At 31.2% G+C, this 12,847-nt stretch overlaps 2 protein-coding genes across 3 annotated transcripts in view; both read right to left on the bottom strand.

The window, feature by feature from the left end:
* The window catches only part of mcm9 (minichromosome maintenance 9 homologous recombination repair factor), a 25,001-nt gene extending 22,636 nt beyond the window's left edge, over positions 1-2,365 (bottom strand). Inside the window, exon 1 of the mRNA XM_073816738.1 lies at positions 2,053-2,365. Coding sequence (XP_073672839.1) covers positions 2,053-2,365 — 313 coding nt within the window. The remainder of the gene's footprint in view (positions 1-2,052) is intronic.
* A 3,389-nt stretch (positions 2,366-5,754) lies between these two features.
* fam184ab (family with sequence similarity 184 member Ab) overlaps positions 5,755-12,847 on the bottom strand; it is a 231,247-nt gene continuing 224,154 nt past the window's right edge. For both annotated transcript variants that reach the window (XM_073853210.1, XM_073853211.1), the window contains one exon: positions 5,755-6,418. In XM_073853210.1, coding sequence (XP_073709311.1) covers positions 6,337-6,418 — 82 coding nt within the window. In that variant the 3' untranslated portion in view covers positions 5,755-6,336. The remainder of the gene's footprint in view (positions 6,419-12,847) is intronic.

The raw sequence follows: 12,847 nt of genomic DNA, 5'->3' as shown, positions 1-12,847 counted from the left end.
CGCTTTAGGAGTGCTGGAATTCTACGGTTTCCTAGTAACGGCTGTACACAAATCAGCATTAACGCAGTTTTATCAGGCATGAAATGAAAATGCCAACGACACGTTTCTGAGGACAGTCGGTTCCCTTCAGATACATTCATATAAAGACATCCGTGCCGCGTTTTGACTTTGAAACGTGCAGTGTGTATGTTTATTCAATATGACATCATTGCCTTTTGAAGTTTTAATCAAGCCCTATGGCGATTCTCGTATTTCCGTCCCTAACTCTTAAACATCTAATTAAGCCTTTTCTTATACTATTTAATACATTTAAAACTTTTTATGGCCTTAACTTTGATACGGCTAAATTGATGAGTTTGTAATGACCCGCACGAGCTCTCTACTTTAAGATAGTCCGGTGAAACATTTTGGTAGCCCGACTGGAAAACACAATAGCCCCGGGACATCGGGCTGGCAATTTTGCGATCCCCAAATTCTCGTTTTAAACATAATTCTTATTTGTCGTTTTCAAGCCATCGAGGACTGGTGCAACAACCTCCTGATAACTGGTTTGTTTTATCTACCGCTCTGTTCCATCAGAGGGCGCGCATCAAGAAAGACCGGTGGATCACACTACAGCCTCACGTGCACACTCGAGCGGAGCTGTTTTTTTCTTTTCTTTCTTTTACATATTATAAGCATAACAAAAAATAACTATTTAGTATGAAAGCGAATTAATATGAAACCGATGCAACTGCATATTCAAGCACTTTCAAGCACTTCATCCAAAATCCAAGCATTTTTCAAACCTTGAAAACACTACATTAAAATTCAAGCATTTTCAAGGAATTCAAGCACCCGTACGAACCCTGAAAATTATTCAAGACCTAGAACAGCGAATTTAAGACTTTTTAAGGCCTAAAATTTAGATTTTTAAATTTTAGACTTTTTAAGACCCCGCGGAAACCCTGGTATAGTTAATTGTGTTGTAAATGCAATTGTCAAGCAGTTTGTGATGCATTTTGGAAACAGGAGATGAGCCCCTGATCTAATGCGCCACCTGGCTTGAGAAACACGTTCTCAAAGACTTACTTTTAGTCATTATTTGGGTAGCACACATATTCTGAATGCCTTCGGCAGAATTCAAATTAGCCATTTTAATCTAGATTACAGTGAGATTAATGAAAAAAAAAATGAATCTATCCCCACCACTAATATATATATATATTTTTTTTTAAATAATAGAGAAAAATATTTACTATTTACATAACGACGTTTGTACATATAACTTTAATAATTAAATAAAATAATTTAAATAATACAGAATTATATAATATTTATTAATTACTACAATTTATAAGCATTTTATATAAAGTAATAATTATATATATAACTGTAATAATTATGTTTTGAAACTACTTAAAAATACTTTATTTACAATTAAAACAATATATAATATAATTAAAATTGTTATCATAGCCATTGTAAAGTACAAACAATAACTATTATGTTTTGAAAATAATTAATAAAATATTCAAGCTTTATTCCTTAAGTACAACATTAGCTAAGTTTAGTAATTAACAAATAGGGGGAAATGTTCACTTAAATTCTAAATAACGAAAGTTTTACAAATAATTTTTAGCAATAAATTTTAAATAATTTAGGAAATAATTATATATAAATGTATAAATGTAATAATTATGTTTTGAAACTACCTAATTAAAGATATTTAACAAGATTGAACAAGATTAGCTGAAATTAATAATTACTTTATTTACAATTAAAACAAAAATTAAGGCATTACTGATTATTCTGTTTTTCCTCATTAAAGATGGATTTGGAATTTTTTGGTTGTTTTTTTCCCAGATGAAGCGTAATTTCTGCAACACCATCTAAATAAAAAGTAATTTCCAGCAGGTTTTTTTTAAAGACTCCCCAAACTTATATTATTGGTTGCTGTGTCAGGCTGGTCAGGAAGTTGCACAAACACACACAGAAATATATAAAATCCTTGTTGTTACGTCCTTATGCAGGTGTCATTGTAAAAGAGTGGACATTCTTATACTTGCTTACCTGATATACGAACATGCAGATTGTGTTTGAGTTTGAAACTCTCCTGTAGTGAGGAAGAAGACTGAGAGATGGTCTGGGCCGCTCTGTGTAGGGCGTTGTCAAATATGGGCAGCACCTGGCTGGGGAATGCATTGAAACACTCTCCAACCTCCATATTGTCCTCAAATAAGGTCATGGCATTCACTACAACAGGATAGTGAGCATCTTCACTGGCCTCCTGGAAGATCTGCAGGATGTCATTCTTGTGGTGCTCCGTCACATAAGTCTCGAACGCCAGTCCTATGAAGGACACCTGATCCGGACTGAGCATCATGTTCAACTGAATACTGGATCACTTAGACATGGAATATTCTGCAAGAGAGCAAACCTTTATACTCATAAACTTGCATATCATGGTAGTTGACAAACTTTTTTTACCTGTAGGTTAAAAACATACATGAATTCACTCAAATATTTTATTTTTTAGAAATTATTTTTAGTGTTCAATTCAAGGTTCCCACAGCTTTTGACCAATTTTTGACCTTGCAAGTCATTTGTGATCACCAGACAATGATTAACAAAAATAACAGAACAAATGTAACACAATTTCAGCAGTTTCACTAATTCACAGATTTTTTTCACATTGATTTTTTTAGGTAAAACAAACCTAGAAAAATGTATAGACTATATTCCTGACTTATCCCAAATATATAATATAACACTTAACTTTTAATATAACTTATCTGTAGTTCATGTTCATTCAAAAGCATACATTAAATGTGAAGTTTTATGACGTTTTCTGTATTACTTTTTTTTTTATATTTATACTTACTTTTTGCATTTTTCCATTTTCATGTTTTGAAAACACTTAAAATACATGATTCAAACTAACATTATTGCACAGGTAGCTCTTTATTTACAATTAAAGCAAATTTATACTACCAGTCAAAAGTTTTTGAACAGTAAGATTAATGTTTTTTTAAAGAAGTCTCTTCTGCTCACAAAGCCTGCATTTATTTGATCCAAAATACAGCAAAACAGTAAAATTTAGAAATATTTTTACTATTAAAAATAAATGTTTTTATATTAAAATATTTTTTTTTATGAAATTTATTCCTGTGATTTCAAAGCTGAATTTTTAGGATCATTACTGCAGTCACATGATCCTTCAGAAATCATTCTAATATACAGATTTACTGCTCAAAAACTTTACATATTCACCGGTTTTACTAATTAACTGATTTTTTTTTTTGTTGGATTTCTATTATTAATTAATAAAAATAAAATAAAAATCTGAAAAAAAGCAAAACAAAACAACAACAAAAAAACTTGAAAAATATATGGACTATATTCCTGACAGTTAATTATATATAATATATTACTTAACTGATCTGTAGTTCATGTTCATTCTAAAGTATAAATTAAATGTGAAGTTACATGTGTTTTTCTGTACTAATATCTATTATATATATACTACGTTGTTTACATTTTTTTTTTCTTTTACTTTTTAAATTTTCATGTTTTAAAAACACCTAAAAGAGATCATTCAGACTTTATTGTGCAGGTAGTTCTTTATTCACAATTAAAGCAAATATATATTTTTTATATATATATTTTTTTTTAATTTTAATGCTTTTTTCAGTACAATTTTTAAATATTTTTACTATTTAAAATAACTGTTTTCCATTTGAATATATTTTAAAATGTAATTTATTCATGTGATTTTAAAGCTGAATTTTTAGCATCATTACTCCAGTCACATGATCCTTCAGAAATCATTCTACTATTATGAAACAATTTAAAGCATCCTTGCTAAATAAAAGTATTAATTCAAAAGCTTGGAATCAGTATAATTTCTATAATTTATTAATTTATATAATAAATTATAGAAATTATACTGATTCCAAACTTTTGAATTGTATAGTGTATAATAGTACAAAAGCTTGATAAATGCTGATCTTTGGATCTTTCTTTTCATCAAAAAATAAAAATAAAAAATACTGTTTTAATTATTGATAATAATAATGTTTCTTGAGTAGCAAGTCAGCATATTAGAATGATTTCTGAAGGATCATGTGACACTGAAGACTGGAGCAATGATGCAGAAAATGTAGTTTTGATCACAGAAATAAATTACATTTTACAATATATTCAAATAGAAAGCAGTTATGTTAAACAGTAAAAATATTTCACAATATTACTGCTTTTGCTGTACTTTGGATCAAATAAATGCAGGCTTGGTGATAAAAAGAGACCTCTTTAAAAATATAAAAAATCTTCAAAATTCAAAAACATTTGACTGGTAGTGTATAATAAATTATGAATTTAAGTAATAAATTGTTATAGTGGTGATAATAACCCTGACGCTTTTAATCACCTTTTTATAACCCATTTAATGTTTTTTTGCACTTCACTTTAATAGTCCTACAGCTACAAATTATTTTATTAAACTATTAATGTTTCATGCAGTACCTTGATTAATTAGAGTTCATAAAATAGCATGAATGTTAATTATACAAGAACCAAGTTACACAAAAGTTTCATAGGGACACGACTGTTTGACAGCTCATGCAACGTAGTCTTGATTGATAATAACACGCATTTAACAAGCGTTCAAACCATTTCTATCGTGCTTATTGCTCTCTTGAGCAAACTTTACGAGCAATAGAAACCTACAAGTATAACAAAACACCTTATTAATATCTCCTTCTCTACATTTCTGTATTTGACATACCTGGATGGGTGAACAGTAACATCGCCTACATTCACAACATTCACATATGGGTGTTTCTTCCTGTCAGTGTTTTCAGATTTGGCGCTTTATTTCTAATCTTCCTGCGTTGCAGGGGAGCACGGGTAGACAAACTTTGAATTCTAGCACAAAATAACTCAGTTTAAAACTATTTTAATATTAACAAATATTTTATTCTCATATGCTTTGTTTAATTTGTTATTTCTGTGTATATTTTAGCGCTGATAAATTAAATGGTATATAATAAATAGTACCTCCCCCGTTTCTGGACTTGGTACAACCCAGTGAAGGGAAAACGTGCCATGCGGAGGTCGATGACGTTGTCGCATCCGCCCTCTGAGCACCAGTATAAAAGTCCCGTTTTTTATCTATTATTCGACCTTACTGTGTTAAATAAGTTTGAATAAACATTAAATGTTAATTTTGTAAGCGAAAGCCTTTCTTTGGCATTTTTCTAGAAGACTTACAACTCAAAATGTGTATGATTTCAATGGTACATTTTCCTGCTCCCTTTCATTTTGTCACATTTGTTTATATATTTAAAGAATAAAAGTCCCTCAAGTTCGAATTGACAAAGATAATGCACTCATAATCGATTTTTAAAAGAAACTTAACTTGAACAATGAAAATGTAAATTCTGAATAACTTTAAATATTTAAATAAATTAAATCGTACTTTAGAAATAATATATATATATATATATATATATATATATATATATATATATATATATATATATATATATATAAATGATATTTAGATTATTACTATACATTAAAATGTATTAAATAATTTTTTTATTAATTTCTTTTTTTTTTTAAACAGCATTGGTTCTCTCTTATTTACATTCTACAGATCATAAACGGTTTTACAATAATTATATAAAAAAATACACATTAACTTACCTCTCATCTCCAATTATCGATTTGTCATTGAGGTGGTTATTGTTCTTGTATAAAGAAAAAGTCAAATGACAATAAAAGTGTTTATTTTGTCTTGTTTCAGAGCAGTATGTGTTGATGTATATGAAAATACAGGCATTTTTAATTCATGTTCTTTGCTTTTGGTTCCTTGAATGGTAAAAGTTGACTCACATAACAGACACACTTCATTAAATGTCACAATAATTATTTATTCTTACGCATACACCAGTAATATAAATATAAAATATGCATTTATTTTAAAATTAGTGAGACATCATTATATCTGTGTTGAGACATCCATACAAACAGTTTAATCCTACCAAAATTGATAATGCAGCTGTAACAAAGTCATTACGGTGGCATTCTAAAATTAGATACAGAGGAGACAATACTGTTGTTGTTGTTTTTTTCTCTTTTAACAAATAGTAATTAGCAGCGTATGCACCACTCTATAGAAACTGCAGTAAATGAAATGTCAAACATACCTATCATCACTGTAAAAACAAGAAACCCATTCACAGTGGGGAGAAAAAAGAAACAGAACAAATGAAAGGATGTGTCGTTAAATAATATATCACTTTTTTGTCTTTTTTCGTTTGGTTTGGTCGACATGCTTTTTAATTGCAAAAGTCAGAAGGAGAAGTACTGAGCGAACCACTCTTGTCTCTGGGGGTCTGGAGAGGTGACGGGTGATTCTTCTCCTTCAGGAGGGCTGAGGAGAAAAACAAACAGAGAGAGAGACAGATAGAAGGAAAAAACAGAAAGAAAGATAGTGAGAGACATGGAGAGAATTACAAAACCACTGCTGAACTACAGCTTTTCTCAGTACTGAAAACCTTCAAGAGTCACAGCCATTTGATTGTCCTGTACATGTGTTTTTATTTGATTTTATTGTGTGTGTGTGTGTGTGTGTGTGTGTGTGTGTGTGTGTGTGTGTGTGTGTATATGCATGTATTTTGATTATTTTTTTTATGAGGTCCCAGGAACAGAGTGATATCAATAGTTCATTACACTTGCAAAAAGGTAACGTGGTAAGTATCATGTAAATACTTATGAATATGGTAATCAGTTATCAACATTAAAAAAAGGAATGTCATTTGTTATTTGCGATTTGTTACAGAAATGGATGGGTTCATCTCCTAAGACTGTTCAAAAGACCAGGTCGGTTGGATTTAGAAATTAATTTGACCAAAAATGACAGTAACAATGACATTTATGATTAGAAAGATTTCAATTTTGAATTTTGAATAATTTTTTTTAACTTCTTAATTTCATGATAATATTACATGAAAGACAGATATTTCATCAAAAATATTTGAATGTAATTTAAATGTAATTTTACTGTATTATTGTTTCTATCGTATTTTACAAAATAAGTCTATCGATAGATATACAGAAAGATATATAGAACAAAAGATGATAGAACAGAACAATATATAGATAGATAAAACGATAGAACAACAGGGCGACAGATAGAAAGACAGAACGATAGAACAATATATAGACAGAACGATTGAACAACAGATAGATAGAATGACAGAACATTTGAACAATATATAGATAGAATGATAATTAGAACAATAGAACAATAAATAGATATATAAAACAATAGATAGAACAATAGCGAGACGGATAGAACGACAGAACAATATATAGATAGATAGAATGACAAATAGAACGATAGAACGATAGAACAGTATATAGATAGACAGAACAATAGATAGAACAATAGTGCGACAAACAGGTAGAACGACAGATAGAATGATAGAGCAATATATAGATAGAATGACAGATAGATAAAACAATATAGATAGAATGATAGAACGACAGATAGAACAATATATATATAGAACGATAGAACAATATATAGATAGAACGATAGAGTGACAGATAGAATGAGAGAATGTTTGAACAATATATAGATAGAATGATAGATAGAACAATAGAGTGACAGAGAACAACTGGTAGGACGATAGAACAATATATAGATATAAAGATAGAACAATAGAGCGACAGATAGAATGATACAATGTTTGAACAATATATAGAACAATAGAGTGACAGAACAATAGATAGAACGATAGAGCAACAGATAGATAGATAAAATGATAAAACGTTCAAACAATATATAGATAGATAGATAGAACGATAGATAGACAGACTGATAGAGTGACAGATAGATAGAACGACAGATAGAATGATACAACAATATATAGATAGAACAACAGGTAGGTAGGTAGGTAGGTAGGTAGGTAGATAGGTAGATAGATAGATAGATAGATAGATAGATAGATAGTTAGATAGATAGATAGATAGATAGATAGATAGATAGATAGATAGATAGATAGATAGATAGATAGATAGATAGATAGATAGAGAACAACAGAGTGACAGATAGATAGAAGGATAGATAGAACGATAGAATATATAGATAGAAAGAGATAGAACGATGAAGCGTCAGATAGAATGATAGAACATTTGAACAAAATATAGATAGAACGATCGATAGAATGATAGATAGAATGATAGATAGAACGATAGATAGATAGATAGATAGATAGATAGATAGATAGATAGATAGATAGATAGATAGATAGATAGATAGATAGATAGATAGATAGATAGATAGATAGATAGATAGATAGACAGCGTGATAGAACAACAGATAGAACAATAGACAGAATGATAGAACAATATATAGATCTATAGAATGAAAGAAAGATGTATAGATAGAACGATAGATAGAAAGACAAATAGAATGACAGAACAAAAGAACAATAGAATGAAAGAATGATAAAACGATATATAGCTGGATAGAACAATGGATAGAATGATAGATGGATAGAATGATATATAGATAGAACGATATCGATAGTATGATGCGCGCTAGAACGACAGAGACAGAATGACAGATAGAACGATAAAACGATATAGATCGATAGAACGATAGATAAATAGAATGACAGATAGAATGATAGATAAATAGAATGATAGATTTTTCCCCCTTAAAATCATCATTTGAGTTTCTTTCATATAATATTTACAGTAAGCTCATAAAACTGAACTGTGTTTTTCTCAAGGTGAAGTGTCCTGTGTGTGTCTGTGCTGTAGTCAACCTCCAACTCTTTCCAAGGTCTTCTGGACCAGAACCCGCTTTCAATCCTGATTAATTTAGCCTCCAGTCAACGTTTATAGAAACACATTTTATTTCTCCCTCACAGCTCTGCTCTTTAAAAGACTGAGCACAAACGCGCCTTTATGCTGCTGCAGAACATTTTGTTGTTAATTCCGAGAAAACAGTTTCTATAAGCTGCTAGTGCTAGGTTTTGTTCAGGTAGCTCAGCTGTGTGGTTGAAATGCTACTGACTGATGTCTGTCTGTCTGTCTGTCTGTCTGTCTGTCTGTCTGTCTGTCTGTCTGTCTGTCTGTCTGTCTGTCTATCTATCTATCTATCTATTTGTTTATCCAACTATGCATCTATCCATGCATCTATCCATCCATTGAGACATCTATCTATCCATCTATCTATCCATCTATCTATCCATCTATCTATCCATCTATCTATCTATCTATCTATCTATCTATCTATCTATCTATCTATCTATCTATCTATCTATCTATCTATCTATCTATCTATCTATCTATCTATCTATCTATCTATCTATCTATCTTAGTATACATCTAGTCCTAGTCCTATCTACCCATCTGTCCATCTCTATATTTGTCTACCGAACTATCTATTCATCTATCCATACAGTACTATCTACCCATCAGTCCATCTCTATACTTGTCTATCTATCTATGCATCCATCCAGTCCTATCTACTCATCTGTCCATCTCTATACTTGTCTATCTATCATCTACCATCCAGTACTATCTACCCATCAGTCCATCTCTATACTTGTCTATCCATCTATCCATCCATCCAGTACTATCTACTCATCTGTCCATCTCTATACTTGTCTATCCATCTATCCATCCATCCATCCATTCATATCTACCCATCAGTCCATCTCTATACTTGTCTATCCATCCATCCATCCGTCTAGTACTATATACTCATCTGTCCATCTCTATACTTGTCTATCATCTGTCTATCCAGTCCTATTTATCCATCTGTCCATCTCTATTCTCGTCTATCCAACTAAGGTGTACCTTTTATAAGTACACTTCCTCAGTGGCAATTTTTGTACCTTTTTTCTGAGAATATATGCATCTGATGTTATGTAACACAGAGACTATGGACTGATAAATGTCATTTATTACACAATGTGAAAGTAGCTTGAAAAGTTGAATCACACGACCAGGCAAGGCAATGATCAGCACAGATATTGTCAGATCAAGCCGTCCTTGTGTATTCAAACTTCTGTATCTTTGGTATTCTTGGCTTGAAATCTCATCTTTATTCTTTTATATCTCCAATGAAATCAATGTGCTTTGGTCCCTGATGCCTGAGCTGCAGCAACTCAATTTAATGCTCAATCGAGCATTTAAATCAGCTCGCTCAGCACTAACGCAACTTCTACCTGTGCTGAGATGCAGGATAATAAAAGTTAAACACCTTCAAAGCAGCACACTTGAAACAGAGCAGGTCATTTGACTTATTTAGAGACAAATTGGCATCTATACAAAAACACAGTAAATTATGCAATAATTCTCGTTTTAGAGAGCATTTGACTGGTAGTTTTGCATATAAATTGATTTAAAGCAAACACATGCCATCTAAGAACCTCAAAATTTAGGTACCAAATTATAGGTAGCACTTTTAAAAATTATTGTTTTTTGTAAACAAAACCAATTGGTTTTGCTAGATGGACTCTGACCATTGTAATGCATCTAGCTGTTTAAAAAAAAAAAAACAATATTTAGGCAAATTTGGAAAAATGTACACATCTTCATTCTGTTCAAAAGTTTACACCCCCAACTCTTAATGCATGGTTTTTCCTTCTGAGGCATCAGTGAGCATTTGAACCTTCTGTAATAGTTGCATATGAGTCTCTCAGTTGTCCTCAGTGTGAAAAGATGGATCTCAAAATCATACAGTCATTGTTAGAAAGGGTTCAAATATTTTTTTTAATGCCATCTAAGAACCTCAAAATTTAGGTACCAAATTATAGGTAGCACTTTTACAAATTATTGTTTTTGTAAACAAAACCAATTGGTTTTGCTAGATGGACTTTGACCATTGTAATGCATCTAGCTGTTAAATAAAATAAAACACTGAAATCGGCGTTAACATATTTATTGTTAAAACAGGACTTCTGGTATATTTTTTATAAAATGTTTTAAATAATAACCAAATTTTTATTCTAGAGAGCATAGCCTAGACATAAATGTGTAAAAATCTATATATTTTTTTCTCAATTTTCGCAGACTGTTCATTTCAAATGAGCATATCCACTAAAAGTGAAATTTGTCAACTTTTTGGAGCACATTAGCATATAATTGGCTTTGAAGTGAACACAAATTATAAATAGCATTTTAAAAATGTACTTTGAGCCCCTAAAGCTCATGTGCAAGAATACTATGCAGAAAGGATATGAGAACATTAAAAAGTGACTGTTTAAAAAAAAAAAAAAAAAAACTGAAATCGGCATTGACATATTTCCTGTTAAAACAGGACTTTTGGTATATCAAAAATATTTTTTTTTTTCATAAAATGTTTTAAATAATAGCCCAATTTTTATTCTAAAGAGCATAGACTAGACATACATGTGTAAAAAATCTATATTTTAATCTCAGTTTTCCCAGACTGTACATTGTAAATGAGTATATCCACTAAAAGTGAAATTTGTCAATTTTTTGGAGGACATTGGCAAGTGAACACATATTGACTAAAAGCCTCAAAACCAAATTATAGTCTATCTATAGTCAAATTATAGAGTCTCAAATTATAAATAGCATTTTAAAAATGTACCTTGAGCCCCTTAAGCTCATGTGCAAGAATACTATGCAGAAAGGATATGAAAAAAGACCCCACTTGAATATTAAAAAGTGACTCTGGTTCAGTTGGACCGGTTTCAAATGGACCGAATGTCACCCTGACATGAACTGAACCGGATAGACCGTGTATGAGAGCCTCATGACAAAAGAGGACAACTCCGCACAAGTCTACCTTGCTGTGTCACTTGAACCTCCTTTACATTCAAACCAGCATGCAAGGAAACACACGTAATGGTGCTTCAGACGAGATGAAACTTCCTGGGTCAAGAGCAGCAAAACATGCATGATACGGCCACCGCTCACAACATGCCGACTAGAGCCAAAGGCAAAGGTTCATTGTTGAAAAAGAGTCGAAATATTGTATTTAAAGAGTAAACGAAACCCAAAACAGTGTATTTTACATGTTCACACAGATGCAAGACAGTACATTATGGAAAATGAATATTTTTTTCAAATCTAAAATGTTGCAAACTTAAAATATTCATTCTCTCCAATGCAATGTGGTCTTTAAAGACAATAACAGATGAGTCATATAACTTCCATCACAAACAGAAAACACAACACAGAGACAGACACCAACTCCCAGCATGCACTGCGACAGTGGGGACACATGCTCCCATTTGCATTCCAATGCCATTTCCAAAGCTCATGTATGGGACTTCAGAAAGTAACATTAAGCATACATGTACATCAGTGTTAGGAAAAAAAAGCTCAAGTATCCCTTTTATTTGCCTGATGTTGATGCACCGGCTGCGTTCGGAATGGAATACTAGCTTCCTGCATACTGTGAAGTCCACAGTATATTACTTACTATGGTTGGAAAACAGTATGAATCGGAATGCAATATGCAATGAGAGTGTTTCAGAAAGCAGTATTTCACATTGTTACTGTGAATGCATTACGCAGCATGTTTAATTTAAACAAGCAGTATGAGGTAAGAAATTAATAATTTTTTTAAAAATATAATTAGATAGTTTGGTACAGTGTTGTTTTTGACAAAAACTAAATATAACTAAAACTAATAAAAATTAGTTAGTTAGTTAGTTAATTAGAAATTAAACAAAAATTAACAAGGTGTGTTCAGTAAGAAATTAACAAAATAAACTTTAATTTGGTACTTGTGGTTGTTGTTGGTGTTGTTCTTGACTAAAAGTAAATGTAACTAAAACTAATACAAATTTTGTTTTGTATTAAAGAA

The sequence above is a fragment of the Garra rufa genome, chromosome 13 (genome assembly GCF_049309525.1).
Source record: "Garra rufa chromosome 13, GarRuf1.0, whole genome shotgun sequence".
Lineage (NCBI taxonomy): Eukaryota > Metazoa > Chordata > Actinopteri > Cypriniformes > Cyprinidae > Garra > Garra rufa.
Note: the sequence above shows the minus strand (reverse complement) of the source record. Positions and strands in the feature narration are given on the sequence as shown.